Genomic DNA, 15,837 nt, shown 5'->3' with positions numbered 1-15,837 from the left:
GGCCAGACAGGTGTCCGCGGGCGGCGTGCACCCTCCCTGAGCGCGCGGAGCCTACGCGGCCTCCGGGAACCTGAATTGTTCCCCGAAGTTTGCGTGCGTGGGGTGGCGGCGGCTTTCATTTCCGCACCTAGAACGGGTTGAGGGGCTGGGGGCAGCAGTCAGCTTGCTGCCTATGGTGGCGGGTAAGACCGTAATAGGAGGGCTTTCATTCGGACCGCACACCCTGGCTGAGCGGTAATCCACTGGTCGGGAGACACACACCATCCAGTCCACAGGGCAGGGATTCCGTTGGGCACTTAAAGCCTCTGAGGGGTGAGTCGCCTTTCAAGTCACTTTATTTCCCGGAAAAATGCACATGAATTTTGTGCTATCTTCTATAGCTTAGCCATGTTTGAATATTAAAAGTAATGCCTTACATTTACTACGGTAGAATTGAATCGGGCCTGGTAAGGAGGGGTCCAGTGCCCGCCTCCGAGTGTCCCCCCTCGCAGGACCACAAGGCAGCTGTGGGATGCTGGTTGTTCTGGGATGCCATTCATGAAGCCAGGGACCCTGTGAACATCACCTTTCCACTGATACTGCTCATGCACATCAACAAGCAGAAAAGACAGACTCTGAAAATGTGACCCAGGCAGTTCAACTAAAACACATGTGCAGCCTGGGGAAAGGGACTGGCTGCCGATTAGCTCTGCTTCCAGGTAGAAGCTGCCTGCAGCCCCTGCCGATCTGCTCCTGCAGTTCTGCCCTGTGTGTGTCAGTTGTCCTGCCCTGGTGTGCGTTGGCCACTCGGATGGGAACCCACAGGGGTTCTCCTGTCTGCTTCCTCCCCACTTCCCACGCACAGAGGGCAGATTGAATCTCACTGGAGATATCTCTCAGGGCGTTTAGCCGTTAGTCTGGCATTTAGAAGAGTGCCTAGAGTCCTCTGTGGGCTGGAGGGTCTCTGGGAGAACAGTTCCCTGTAGGCGAGGATGTGCTGGCAGTGTCCAGACTGGGACACTGGAGCTGGGGCTCAGGGAAGGGTACCTATGAGACTAGGGGTCTGTTCGTGCTTGTGTGTGTGTGTGTGTTTCACCCTCTTCCTCATAACACCCTCTCCAATCCTCATAGGCTTTCTTTTTTCCTCAAAGATGATTAAGAGAAAGAATTACCGGAATCCTAAGGTTGAAAAAGAGGAGCGATTAAATGTATAGGATGTAGAACCAGAACATGTGGATTTTTTACTATAAAATTCCCCATTCAGGAACAGGAAGGAGTGTTGTCAGAAGAGAGTAGTAGGGGCCAAGGCCATCCACCCAGAGGGCCGGCACACTCGGCCTTAAAGGTCCTGTGTCTGGCGGAGTCTTTCAGCCCTCCTGTGGTGGAGGTGGAGCACCAGAGGACAGAAGGGCCCTGCCTTCTGCACCGACAGCCTCAGACCGCATGCGTGTGTTTGCCCACTGCCAGCGCAGGCTTCCTATCCCCCTGTGCCAGCGGTCCCCTGGCTTCTCACCCTCCGTCTGAGATAGCATCGACGAGGACTGGAGCCAGGCTCTCAGTGTGTCAGGGTCCCCTTGCCAGGGAGAAGGCCCTGATGGGCAACCTCTGGTAGCAAAGTGGCCTTGGAGATTTGAGTTTCCTTTGCTTCTTCCCCTGAACGAGGGATCCTGTGGTCCAGAGGTCTGGGGCCCAGATTAAACGAGGTGTCCTTCAAGGTGCCATTTAACTTTAAAAATGGCTGGATCCAACCTGGTGGTGACCTCTTCTTAGTGCAGACAACTTAGAGTGTGTGAGAAAGAAGTGGTCCTCAGCCCTGGCTCTGACTGCATCCCAGACCAAATTCAGGGCAAGACCCAGACTGAGGGATATTTTTAAGGTTGCCCAGGTGATCCCAGTGTGGAGCCAGGACTGAGAACCACAGACTAGAAGGTGGAAGAGATAACGATTGCACTTCCCCAGACACCCCAGATCTGTAGAATTGCCATTCCTTGAGACAGGCCCAAAATAGGTTTTCATCTGGGTAATCATGCATGCTATATGCCCCTGTTGGAGGATCCTTCCATGGGGAAACTCCTTTTAATTTGTTAAAACTGAGATACGTTCGAACTTCCCCCAACTTGTTTGAATATGGTAACCTTTATCCAGGAATTCCTTCACGCTGTCGTATTACTGACCCAAGGTACATAAAATGGGAAACGCTGGGCTATATAAATATAAACTAAAAGTCTGGAATCCTTAAATGTACTTCTGCAAAAGTGAGGACATTTTTGATCATCCTGCAGGGCACATGGGTCTCTGCCAGGGCTTGGCATGCTTGTTTCTAGAGCCAAGACTGAGACACCTGCCACCTTTCCTTATGACCTGGTGGGAGACTTGCTGTGTGTCACACGCCCCGAACTTGGATGAAAAAACACTGATAGGAGAAGCTAAGACTATTACTGACAACTTAAAAAATTTTTTCTTCCTTATTCTTAAAAAAAACTTTCTTCCTGATTTATACACACACACGCATGCACTTATATACATAACAACCATACTGCCAACTTCTATAGGTAACCTCAGTTATCATTTTGGTGTAGTTTCTACACTTTGAGTATTATAATTTTTTTATTACAATTTTTTTCTTAAGGTATTATTGATACATACTCTTATGAAGATTTGACATGAAAAACAATATGGTTACTACATTCACCCATATTATCGAGTCCCTCCCCATACCCCAATGCAGTCACTGTCCATCAGTGTAGTAAGATGCCACAATTTACTATATGCCTTCTCTGTGCTACACTCTTTCTTGTGATCCTCCACACCATATGTACTAAACATAACACCCCTCAATCCCCTTCTCCCTCCCTTCCCACCCACCCTCCCCCACACCTCCCCTTTCGTAACCACTAATCTCTTCTTGGAGTCTGTGAGTCTGCTGCTGTTTTGTTCCTTCAGTTTTGTTTCATTGTTTTACTCCACAAATGAGGGATATCATTTGGTGCTTATCCTTCTCTGCCTGGCTTATTTCACAGAGCATAATATCCTCCAGCTCCATCCATGTTGTTGCAAATGGTAGGATTTGTTTCTTTCTTATGGCTGAATAACATTCCATTGCATACATGTACCACTTCTTTATCCATTCATCTACTGATGGACACCTAGGTTGCTTCTATATCTTGGCTATTGTAAATAGTGCTGCAAAAAACATAGGGGTGCATATGTCTTTTTCAATCTGAGAAATTGTATTCTCTGGGTAAATTCCTAGGAATGGGATTCCTGAGTCAAATGGTATTCTATTTTCAGTTTTTTGAGGAACCTACATATTGCTTTCCACAATGGTTGAACTAGCTCACATTCCCAGCAGTGTAGGAGGGTTTCTCTTTCTCTGCATCCTTGCCAGCATTTGTTGATCTTAGTCTTTTTTATGCTGGCCATCCTAACTGGTGTAAAGGGATATCTTATTGCGGTTTTAATTTGAATTTCTTTGATAATTAGCAATGTGGAGCATCTTTTCATGTGCCTGTTGGCCAACTGAATTTTTTCTTTGGAGAATTGTCCGTTTATTTCCTACGCCCAGTTTATAATCAGGTTATTTGCTTTTTAGTTGTTGAGGTGTATGAGTTCTTTATATATTTTGGTTGTTAACCCCTTGTAGGCTAAGTCATTTACAAATATATTCTCCCATACTGTAGGATGCCTTTTTGTTCTGATGATGGTGTCCTTTGCTATACAGAAGCCTTTTAGTTTGACAAAGTTCCATTTGTTCATTTTGCTTTTGTTTCCCTTGCCCAAGGAGATGTGTTCAGGAAAAAGTTGCTCATGTTTATATTCAGGAGATTTTTGCCTTTTTTTCTTCTAAGAGTTTTATGGTTTCATGACTTACATTCAGCTCTTTGATTCATTTCGAGTTTACTTTTATCTATGGGGTTAAACAATAATCCAGTTCCATTCTCTTCCATGTAGCTGTCCAGTTTTGCCAACACCAGTTGTTGAAGAGCTCTCATTTCCCCATTCCATATATATGGCTCCTTTATAGTATATTAATTGACCATATATGCTTGGTTTTATATCTGGACTCTCTAGTCTGTTCCATTGGTCTATGGGTCTGTTCTTGTGCCAGTACCAAATTGTCTTGATTACTGTGGCTTTGTAGTAGAGCTTGAAGTCGGGGAGTGTAATTTCCCCAGCTTTATTCTTTCTTCTCAGGATTGCTTCGGCTATTTGAGGTCTTTTGTGGTTCCATATGAATTTTAGAACTATTTGCTCTAGTTCATTGAAGAATGCTGTTGGTATTTTGATAGGAATTACATTGAATTTGTAGATTGCTTTAGGCAGAATGGCCACTTTGAAAATATTAATTCTTCCTATCCTGAGCACAGGATGTATTTCCATGTATTGGTATCTTCTTTAATTTCTCTCAAGAGTGCCTTGTAGTTTTCAGGGTATAGGTCTTTCACTTCCTTGGTTAGGTTTATTCCTAGGTATTTTATTCTTTTTGATGCAATTGTGAATGGAATTGTTTTCCTGATTTCTTTTTCTTGCTAGTTCATCATTAGTGTATAGGAAAGCAACAGATTTCTGTGTATTAATTTTGTATCCTGCAACTTTGCTGAATTCAGATATTAGATCTAGTAGTTTTGTAGTGGATTCTTTAGGGTTTTCTATGTACAATATCATGTCATCTGTGAATAGTGACAGTTTTACTTTATCCTTACCAATCTGGATGCCTTTTATTTCTTTGTGTTGTCTCATTGCCATGGCTAGGATCTCTAGAACTATGTTGAATAGAAGTGGGGAGAGTAGGCATCCTTGTCTTGTTCCCGATCTTAAAGGAAAAGCTTTCAGCTTCTCACTGTTAAGTAAAATGTTGGCTGTGGGTTTGTCACATATGGCCTTTATTATGTTGAGGTACCTGCTCTCTATACCCATTTTCTTGAGAGTTTTTATCATGAATGGATGTTGAATTTTGTCGAATGTTTTTTCAGGATCTATGGAGATGATCATGTCGTTCTTATCCTTCTTTTTGTTGATGTGGTGGATGATGTTCATGGATTTTCTAATATTGTACCATCCTTGCATCCCTGAAATAAATCCTATTTTATCATGATGGATGATCTTTTTGATGTATTTTTGAATTCAGTTTGCTAATATTTTGTTGAGTATTTTTGCATCTATGTTCATCAGGGATATTCGTCTGTAATTTTCTTTTTTTGTAGTGTCTTTGCTTCGTTTTGGTATTATGGTGATGCTGGCCTCATAAAATGAGTTTGGAAGTATTCCCTCCTCTTCTACTTTTTGGAAAACTCTAGGGAGAATTGGTATTAGTTCTTCACCAAATGTTTGATAAAATTCGGCGATGAAGCCATCTGGTCCAGGGATTTCTTTCTTAGCTAGTTTTTTGAATACCTGTTCAAATTGTTGCTGGTAATTGATCTGTTCAGATTTTCTGTTTCTTCCCTGGTCAGCCTTGGAAGGTTGTATTTTTCTAGAAAGTTGTCCATTTCCTCTAGGTTATCCAGTTTGATAGCATATAGATTTTCATAGTATTCTCTTATAATCCTTTGTATTTCTATGGTGTCCATAGTGATTTTTCCTTTCTCATTTTTTGATTCTGTTTATGTGTGTAGAGTCTCTTGTTTTCTTAAAAAGTCTGGCTAGGGGTTTATCTATTTTGTTTATTTTCTCAAAGAACCAGCTCTTGCTTTCATTGATATTTTCTATTGTTTTATTCTTCTTGATTTTATTTATTTATGCTCTAATTTTTATCATGTCCCTCCTTCTATGACTTTGGGCCTCATTTGTTATTCTTTTTCTAGTTTCATTAATTTTGAGTTTAAACTGTTCATATGGGATTGTTCTTCTTTCCTGAGGTAGGCCTGTATTGCAATATACTTCCCTCTTAGTATGGCCTTTGCTGCTTCCCCCAGATTTTGCAGTGTTGAATTATTGTTGTCATTTGTCTGCATATATTGCTTGATCTCTGTTTTTATTTGGTCGTGAATCCATTGGTTATTTAGGAGCATGTTGTGAAGCCTCCATATGTTTGTGGGATTTTTCATTTTTCATGCATAATATATTTCTAGTTTCATACCTTTGTGGTCTGAGAAGCTGGTTGGTTTGATTTCAATCTTTTTGAATTTACTGAGGCTCTTTTTGTGGCCTAGTGTATGATCTGTTTTTGAAAATGTTCCATGTGCACTTGAGAAGATTGTGTATTCTGCTGCTTTTGGGTGTAGAGTTCTGTAGATGTCTGTTAGGTCCATCTCTTCTAATGTGTTGTTCAATGCCTATGTCTCCTTACTTATATTCTGTCTGGTTGATTTGTCCTTTGGAGTGAGTGGTGTGTTGAAGTCTCCTAGAATGAATGCATTGCATTCTATTTCCCCTTTTAATTCTGTTAGTACTTGTTTCACATATGTAGGTGCTCCTCTGTTGGGTGCATAGATGTTTATAATGATTATATCCTCTTGTTGAATTGACCCCTTTATCATTATATCATTATATAATGTCCTTCTTTATCTCTTGTTACTTGCTTTGTTTTGAAGTCTATTTTGTCTGATACAAGTACTGCAACACCTGCTTTTTTCTCCCTATTAGTTGCATGAAATATCATTTTCCATCCCTTCAATTTCTTCAAAGACACTTTCTAGCCCTTTGTCTGTCTTCTTCTTCTGGTACCCCTATAATGCGAATATTGTTCCATTTGGATTGGTCATGCAGTTGTCTTAATATTATTTCATTCCTAGAGATCCTTTTATCTCTCTCTGCCTCAGCTTCTCTGTATTCCTGGGTTTGAGGTGAGTCTCTTGTAAGCAGCATATAGATGGGTCCTGCTTTTTTATCAATTCTTTTACTCTGTGTCTTTTGATTGGTCCATTCAGTCCATTTACATTTAGGGTGATTATCGATAAATATGTACTTATTAACATTTCAGGCTTTGGATTTGTGGTTACGAAAGGTTCAAGGGTAGCGTCTTTACTATCTAACCGTTTAACTTTAACTCACTTTTTCTACTATTATAAACATAGTCTGATGATTATTTCCCTTCTTTTTCTTCCTCCTCCACTCTTCATATGTTAGGTGTTTTATTCTGTACTCTTTTGTTTTTCCCTTGACTCCTTTTGTGGATAGCTGATTTTATTTTGCCTTTAGTTAGTATTTGGTTGGTCTGCTTTCTTTGCTGTGATTTTATTTTCTCTGGTGACAGCTATTTATACTTAGGAGTAGTTCCCTCTGGAGAAGTCCCTTTAAAATACACTGTAGAGGTGGTTTGTGGGAGGCAAATTCCCTCAACTTTTGTTTATCTGAGAATTGTTTAATCCCTCCTTCAAATTTAAATGATTATCTTGCTGGATACAATATTCTTGGTTTGAGGCCCCTCTGTTTCATTGCATTAAGTATATCATGCCATTCTTTTCTGACCTGAAAGATTTCAGTTGAGAAATCTGCTGATAGCCTGATGGTTTTTCCTTTGTAGGTGACCTTTTTTCTCTCTCTGGCTGCCTTTGATACTCTGTCCTTATCTTTGATCTTTGCCATTTTAGTTATTATATGTTTTGGTGTTGTCCTCCTTGGGTCCCTTGTGTTCGGAGATCTGTGAGCTTCCATGGTCTGAGAGAATATTTCCTTCCCCAGCGTGGGGGAGTTTTCAGCAATTATTTCTTCAAAGACACTTTCTAGCCCTTTGTCCCTCTTCTTCTTCTGGTATCCCTATAATGTAAATATTGTTCCGTTTGGATTGGTCACACAGTTGTCTTAATATTATTCATTCCTAGAGATCCTTTTATCTCTCTCTGCCTCAGCTTCTTTGTATTCCTGTTCTCTGATTTCTATTCCATTAATAGTTTCTTGTACCTCATCTAGTCTGCTCTTAAATCCTTCCATTGTTTGTTTCATTTCTGTTATCTCCCTCTCGAATTCATCCCTTAGCTCTTGCATATTTCTCTGCAGATCCATCAGCATGGTTATGACTTTTTCAGGAAGATTGGTTATATCTGTCTCACCAGGCCATCTCTCTCACATTTAAGTGATTTTGGACTGGACCAGGTTCTTCTCCCTTTTTATGGAGATAGACGTGATCACCGGTGAGTGGCATGTGTATCAGTTGGGAGAACAAAGTCCCTTCTTGCTTGCTGGTCACCTTGCCCTTCTCTGCTGCCTGTGCTGGTTAACCGCACACAGGGATCAGTTTCTGGGTTAATCCTCTGAGCTGCCATGGGTGGGACAGTCCTTGGAATATCCCAGCACAGTGCCAGATGTCACAGGCATGCTGGGTGTGTTCTCCTGTGGAAAAGGTGCCCCTTTGTGCCTTCCAGACTTTATGCTGGCTTCCTCTGCCTGTGCTGAACAGCTGCACACAGGGGGCACCTCTGAGTCTGGCTCGCTTAGCTGCACACTGGGAGAAGACTCTGTGTGGTTGCTGTGGGGACGGGGGTGCTGCTCCCTGGCTGGTCTGCAGCAATGGCAGGTCAGCCGGTTTGCTTGCAGTGCAGGCAGGAAGTGAGTATGCACAGCCAGCTGCTTGTCACTGTGAGGGGCATTCTAGCTGCATTGCCACCCAGTGGGTTAGGACATCTGAAGTTCCTTAAAATTCCAAGCATGCTGGGCTGAGTGTGCCAGGAAGATTTTGTCCACCTGTTAAACCCTTGTCCCTTTAAGAGTTTTAAAGCGCCTGCTTTTCTTTTGTCCCAGGGAAGCTGGCTGTGGGGACCTGCTTGCAGTCTCAGTCTCGGATTTCACTTTTCCATTTCTCTGATATCCAGTACAGCATGCAATGTGTGTCTGTGCTCCCGGTGCAGATTACTAGGGCTGGTATTTAGCAGTCCTGTGCTTCCACTCCCTCCCCGCTCTGATATTCCTCCTCCCACCAGTGAGCAGGTGTGGCAGGAGTGCTTGTTATGACTTTCTTTGTTATGAAGTCTATTTTGTCTGATACAAGTCTTGCAACTCCTGCTTTTTTCTCCCTATTAGTTGCATGAAATATCTTTTTCCATCCCTTCACTTTTAGTCTGTATGTCTTTGGGTTTGAAGTGAGTCTCTTGTTGGCAGCATATAGACAGGTCTTGTTTTTTTGTCCATTCAGTGACTCTGTGTCTTTTGATTGGTGCCTTCATGCTATTTACATTTAGGATGATTATCAATCGGTATGTATTTATTGCCATTGCAGGCTTTAGATTTGTGGTTACCAAAGGTTCAAGGGTAACTTCCTTACTATCTAACAGTCTAACTTAACTCACAACTCACTTTATATGCTATTACAAACACAACATAAAGGTTCTTTTTTTCCCTCCTTTTTTTTCCTTCTCCATTCTTTATGTATTAGGTGTCATATTATGTACTCTTTGTCTATCACTTGACTGACTTTGGGGGTAGTTGATTTAATTTTGCATCTGCTTAGTAATTAATTATTCTACTTTCTTTACTGTGGTTTTATTTTCTCTGGTGACAGCTATTTAGCCTTAGGAACACTTCCATCTATAGCAGTCCCTCCAAAAAACACTGTAGAGACTGTTTGTGGAAGGTAAATTCTCTCAGGTTTTGCTTATTTGGAAATTGTTTAATTCCTCCTTTAAATTTAAATGATAATCTTGCTGGGTGGAGTATTCTTGGTTCGAGGCCCCTCTGCTTCATTGCATTGAATATATCGAGCCACTTCCTTCTGGCCTGTAATGTTTCTGTTGAGAAGTCTGATGATAGCCTGATGGATTTTCCTTTGTATGTGATCATTTTCTCTCTCTGGCTGCTTTTAATAATCTATCCTTTCCCTTGATCCATTTTTATTATTATATGTCTTGGTGTTGCCTTCCTTGGGGTCCCTTGTGTTGGGAGATCTGTACACTTCCATGGCCTGGAAGACTATCTCCTTCCCCAGATTGGGGAAGTTTTCAGCAATTACTTCCTCAAAGACAGTTTCTATCCCTTTTTCTCTCTCTTCATCTTCTGGTACCCCTATAATACAAATATTGTTCCATTTGTATTGGTCGCACAGTTCTCTCAGTATTCTTTCATTCCTAGAGATCCTTTTTTCTCTCTGTGCCTCAGCTTCTTTGTATTCCTTTTCTCTAGTTTGTATTCCATTTACCATCTCCTCCACTATATCTAATCTGCTTTTAAATCCCTCCATTGTATGTTTCATTTCTGATACTCTACTCAGTAATGATTGGATCTCCCTCCAGAATTCATTCCTGCATTCTTGAATATTTTCCTGTACCTCCATGGGCATGTTTATGATTTTATTTTGAAATCTCTTTCAGGAAGATAGATTAATTCAGTCTCACTTGACCCTTTTTCTGATGTTTGTGAGATTTTGGTTTGAATCAGATTCCTTTACGTTTCATATTTGCATTTGGTACACTCTAGTGCCCAGAAGCTCTGCTCCCTGTCGCTGCTCAGCCCCTGGAGCTATGTTGGGGGTCACAGAGGAGCGGCTCTGGTGCCTGGGGTGAGGAAAGAGCTGTTTCGTGCTTCCCAGCTGCTGTGTCTGCTTCCACTGCCAGAACCAGTGGGCTGAGTGCAGAGGTATAAGCCTTTATGCTTTGTGTTTGTAGCTGCTGTAGGCAGGGCTTCCCTCCAGCTGGCCTGATGCCAGGGCAGGGGCTGCTGGTTTACAATCCGGTGCGGGCTGGCTGGGAGGAAGGCGCATCAGGGTGCGTATCATGGTGCTGGCTTTGGAGCTGTGTAGCCAGCCAGGGGGATGGAGCACCTTAAACTCTTGAAAGTTCCCAACCTGCTGGGCAGAGTGCACCTGGACAATTTTGTCCACCTTTCCTTTCTCTTGAGCAGTAAGCTCTGTTCCATCTTAGCCCCTTTAGCAGCCCCCTCAGTGTTGGGAAGTCTCTTAGACTGCTTTTCTTTTGTACCAGAACAGCAGTATGTGGATCCCTATTTTCCACAAGCAGCTGGAATCTCAGTCTCTCCAGGTATTCTGCCTGTCTTAGCTTTCCAACCCCACTAATTTCCAGAACTCCATGCAATGTAGGTTCTTGCTCCCAGAGCAAATCTCCAGGGCTGGGTATTCAGCAGTACTAGGCCTCCACTCCCTCCCTGCTCTGTTTCTCTTCCTCCTGCCAGTGAGCTGGGGTGGGGGAAGGGCTTGTGTCCCGCTGGATCAAGGCTTTGGTATGTTACCCTGTCCTGTGAGGTCTGTTCTCTTCTCCAGGTGTATGTAGTCTGGCCTAGCCTTCTTTCCTGTTGCTCTTTCAGGATTAGTTGTATTGATTATATTTTTGTATCATGTGTGGTTTTAGGAGGAGGCCTCTATCTCACCTCTCACACTGCCATGTTTAATCTCTCCTTTTAAGTATTCTTTAAAAAACTGAGATTATATGAACCATGTGGTTTGCAGTCTGATTTGTTTTATTTCACTTGTTATCAAAGCATGTTTCCATGTCTACATCTTCAAAAAATCTTTATAAGCATACTTTTAATGCTCAGTACCATGATTTTGATATTCATCTCTCTGGTTATGGACTTTAGGTCATTTCCATTATGGGGCTATTTTCCATGGTGTGTGGCTGCCTTTTGATTATCAGTGCAAATGGGGGTCTGAGTGCCTAGCTAAGTGGAAATCAGACAAGCTCACTAGAACAAATTTATTAAAGATTATATAGCAACTGCTCTCAAGGGCCCAGAGGGTGGTTGTTGGAGTTCCCTCTATCTGCCTTCATTCTGTGCCATGGGCCAGGCAAGCAGCTATGGAGAGAATGGGCTCCCACATCAGCTCTCCTTGAGAGAACCAAGAGCTGACATCCCTGTAGGATAAGACTGAGAAGAGAATTTCCTGGTAAAGATACTGAGGCCAGAGAAGGGGTATGACCTTCTTAGGGTCACTTAGAACAGGGCTAGAGCCCAGGTCTCTGGATTCCTTCCCACCCCCATGCAGGTCCTACTTCATATACTGAGGTACTTGGCACAGCTTGGAGTGGCAAAGAAAAGTCAAAGAAAAGAATGAGGCTTGTGCCAGAATAGGCTACTGTGTGGCTCTGGGGGAGCAATTCAGTGCTCTGAATGTCAGGCATCATCTGTAAATGGGGTTATGATATATATAGCGGTCATTAAGATATCAGGCCTATAATGGAATCTAGAGGTGAAAACACTTGGTGCTCCAAAGCTGCTATAAGAATGGGGGTGCAGAGAACCCACAAAATTAGGTTTTCTTTTTGTCAGAACATACAACAAATGTTATGGAAGTCACGGGTGCATTTCTGTCATACCTATTATGGGGTGTTCGTGAAATTCTTCCCTAAGTAAGGTCAACTGTAGACAGAGTCTGTTCTAAAACAGTTTTCTCCTTTGAATCTCTTTTTTGAAGAGGCAGGAAATAGCCAGCCTGCAGGAGATGTCCATTCAGGAGATTCAGCCTGAATGCTGAATGTGAATGCAGGCCCCACCCAGCATGGGCTAAGGTCCAGTACAGGAATGCTCCTGCAGAACGCCCTGCCAAAGGTCTGGGGAGCCCCTCAGGTTCTCAGCCTCAGCCAAAGAAGAGAAGAGGTTAAAATGGCTTTAGAATCAGAACTAGGATCCATGGCTTTCAGCCTGCAGGGAATTTGATACCGTCTTTTTTGTGGGCACCCTCTGGAACTGCAGCTCCTGCTGCATTCATGAGCCTGCTTGCTCAGAGCTGGCTGGTGAGCAGAGGGAATTAAGCAATACTGACCTCAGCCAGCCCAAGTTGAAGTTAGCTCAAATGCGCTGGGCTGGGGGTGGGGATGACTAGGTCTCACAAAGAAAAGAGTTCCTCAGCTGTTTCAGGAGCCAGCGGGAGAGAAGTACTCCATGTGGGCCTCAAGGGCCTCAAAGATGCTGGCCGTGCACTGAGAACAGACCTGGGAGGCGCAGCTCTCCCTCCCAAGGCACCAATGAGGAAACAGCGTGGCAGATTTCCCTGAGGCCTGGGTGCCTTGACTTGGCTTGGTTTTATTTTTGTGTGACCACTGAAGTCTTTCCCTCTGGGGAGTTTGGGGTGCAATCCCTGTGTCATCTAGATGTGTCTACATAGGTCTGCCTGTGAAGAGCCACCTGGCTTGTGAGTGAAGCAGGAGCATGGCTCGTGGGCGACCCTCAAGCTGTCCTTCTCTGTGTAGACCTGCCGCCCCTGCCCCAGACACTGACACACATTCTTGGAAGTGTACTGGGGTCTGGCCATATTCCTGAGTGCCCAGCCTGGGGGACCCAGAACTGCTCACTAAGTAAAGGCAGAAGGTGCTTTATGAGAGCTGGTGGATTCAGGGGTGAGGTTAAGTGTGAAGGGGAGAGAGAGGGAGATGTTGAGGATGAGGAAACAGTAGGGGCTTGGTCTCTAGGCCTTGACTGGTCCTGAGTGAACACGTGTCTTCTTTGGGCAAGGCCTGAGTCTTACCCCAGGTGGCTCTGGAATTCTTGAGTGGTACATCTAGAAGTCCACAAAAGGGGGATTCTCCATCTCTGTACAAGTGTATCTTAGTGCTCTCTCTCTCCCTGCTGACTTACTCTTCATCCATCCATCCATCCATCCATCCATCCATCCATCCATCCATCCATCCATCGTTTATTCAGAAAGTATCTGCTTTAAGCCAGACATTGTGCTGAGGCAGAAGATATGAAGATAAATGACACAGATCCTGCCCCCAACATGCGAAGTCTAGTGATGCTCCCTGGGTGTCTGTGGGTCAGAGCAGGTGATAGGTTCAGGGGAGAGTGAAGCACAAAGAAATGTTCCTGTCCTGTGAGCTAAGTGCTCTGATGAAGCTTGAGAGAAGCTGGTGCCCCCAGCCAAGGAGTGAGGGGGTGCATGGAGGCTCCAGGACAGGGCATGTCTAAGGAGGGTCTGGATTTTGTCGAGTAAAGTAAAGAGAAGCCACCATGTATCTATTAGAATTGCTGAAAACCAGCACTCTGACAATATCAAGTGCTGGTCAGGACGCAGAGCAGCTGATGTGCTCACACCGTGCAGTGGGCATGCACACTGATAGCATACAACCCAGCAATCCTGTTCCTATGGATTTACCCAAGAGGAATGAAACCATGTCTATGCAAAAGCCTGGATCCAAATGCTTATAGTAGCTTTATTCAGAATCACCCCAAACTGGAAACAACCCAAATATCCCTCAACTGTAGCTCGGATTAATAGAGATGCAGCCATACCTTGCAGTAGAGGACAGGTATGCACAGCTGCACAGGGGAATCTCAGAGGCTTTATGCTGAGGGCAAGGCATCAATCTCAAAGGGTTATATACACTGCAATTCCATTTACATGACATTCTGCAAAGATGAAACCTTAGGGGCAGAGAGCAGGTGATGGTTGCCAGGGATGGGGATGGAGAGGCTGCGACTACAAAGGGCAGTTCTGGAGTGAGGGAACCCTGCTTGTGGTGGTGTTTCTGTACATGTGTTAAAACTTACAAAGCTCTACATAGAAATTCTAGGTTTACAGTATTTAAACTTAAAAATAATAATGAGAAGGAAAGACAGTCTAGCAGAGGGAACAGCATGTGCAAAGCCCTGGAGGGAAAAGTGATCTGTCAGAGGTGGCTGGAAGGGAGTTGGGGGGAACCCCCTGGAAATGGGCTTGGAGGCAGAGCCCAGCTTTGGTCTAGGAGTGGTCTCATCACCCTACAGGGGCTTTGTGTTGTTATCCTGAGGGGGAACATTTGCATTTTAGAGCAGTTTTGGAGGGAGGGGAGACTGTAGGGAGTGAAATGGAGGGGCGGTGTCTGGGGCTGATCGGGACTCAGGTGGACAGCTGGAGGAACGGGCCCCTGGGCTGGGGGTGGGGTGGGCATGCTTGGGCAGCACCCCTGGCCCCTGGCCCCTGTGGACGAGATTCTTGGTCAGACCTCTGCCTGCCTTCCTCCTCTCTCCTTATCCTCATTTTTACTTACCTCAAGGTGTCCTTTAACTAGTCACACTTACAAGTGACCATGATATAGAAAAAGCCTATTTAAAAATGGTACTCATCATTTTAATTCTATAAAATAGATTTTTATGTTCTATTTACAAGAACCACAAAATGACATGTCTCCTTTAATCCTCTGGTTGGGTTTTGCCACTATAATAAAAATAGGAGAGAGATAATTGCAATAATAAGTGAGTTATGCTGCTCACCTCGCCCTAGCTGCCTCGCCTGCCATCCCTGGTGCCCTAGGGCCAGCTGGCGCAGGCACACAGGCCGCTCCTGGCCCAGGCCCCCCTCTGGCCCTGCTGGTGGGGGGCAGGGGCTTCAGCTGCTCCAGCTCTCCCAGCCCAACTTCCCACCTGCTGTGGGCATGGGCGTGGGCTTCTTGTAAGTGGCCTCAGGAAAGAGCTGTGTGACATGCTGTTTACTTGTGGGCAGTTTTTATTTGGCTTTCCAGGGTGTTTGCTTCCAGGTGTGTTGTGCTTGCAATGAGCAAAGAGCCTCTTCCAGAACCACTTGGAGGATTCAAAACCTTCCATCTTGGCTCGAGCAGTAGGCTCGTGGTTCCATGGCTAGGAGCCAGGTGCGGTAGGGATTTTTCCAGAGTCAGCACTGGTCAGAGTCAGCAGCGGGGAGGGGGCCAGACGGGAGGCGGGGAGAGAAGAAAGAGGAGAGTCGGAGCCAGAGAGGAATGGATGCCAGATGAGGAGACTGAGGCTCGGAGGGTAAGCGCACCGGCCGGGGTGGTCCTTTCAGCCCTCGGGCCCTCGCGCCGGGCAGGCAGGTATGCCTTGCCGCCTGGGAGCGGCCGCTCCAGGCACGGGGCTCCGGGGCTACGCAGGGTGCGGAGTCTGGTGTGCTGCCTCTGGCGGAGCGGCGACGTCGTCTGCCGGCCTGGCTGCTGGTCGCTGCCTGCCCCTGCCTCCCGGTACTCCTGCGGGGGGGCACGACCGGCAGAACACGCCCAGCTTGGCCTGCGGCCGGCCCTACCTCTG

General features: G+C 44.9%; 1 protein-coding gene across 11 annotated transcripts in view; it reads left to right on the top strand.

The window, feature by feature from the left end:
- Positions 1-15,837, top strand: part of GASK1A (golgi associated kinase 1A) — a 66,293-nt gene that overhangs the window by 350 nt on the left and 50,106 nt on the right. For 3 of the 11 annotated variants that reach the window (XR_012129559.1, XM_073232463.1, XM_017639971.3), the window contains exon 1: positions 5,937-15,567. The exons of 1 other annotated variant lie outside the window; for it this stretch is intronic. Coding sequence is in view for 5 of the 10 variants with exons in the window: in XM_073232463.1 (XP_073088564.1) it covers positions 15,331-15,567 (237 nt within the window). In the remaining 5 variants the exon portion in view is untranslated. Of the gene's footprint in view, positions 1-9; positions 15,568-15,837 lie in introns of those variants that run through there. 7 more of the 11 variants (XR_012129560.1, XM_073232464.1, XR_012129558.1 and 4 more) reach the window with 6 other exon arrangements.

This window comes from Manis javanica, chromosome 3, assembly GCF_040802235.1.
Source record: "Manis javanica isolate MJ-LG chromosome 3, MJ_LKY, whole genome shotgun sequence".
Classification (NCBI taxonomy): domain Eukaryota; kingdom Metazoa; phylum Chordata; class Mammalia; order Pholidota; family Manidae; genus Manis; species Manis javanica.
The sequence above is the reverse complement of the archived record's forward strand: the minus strand, read 5'-3'. Positions and strand labels throughout refer to the sequence as shown.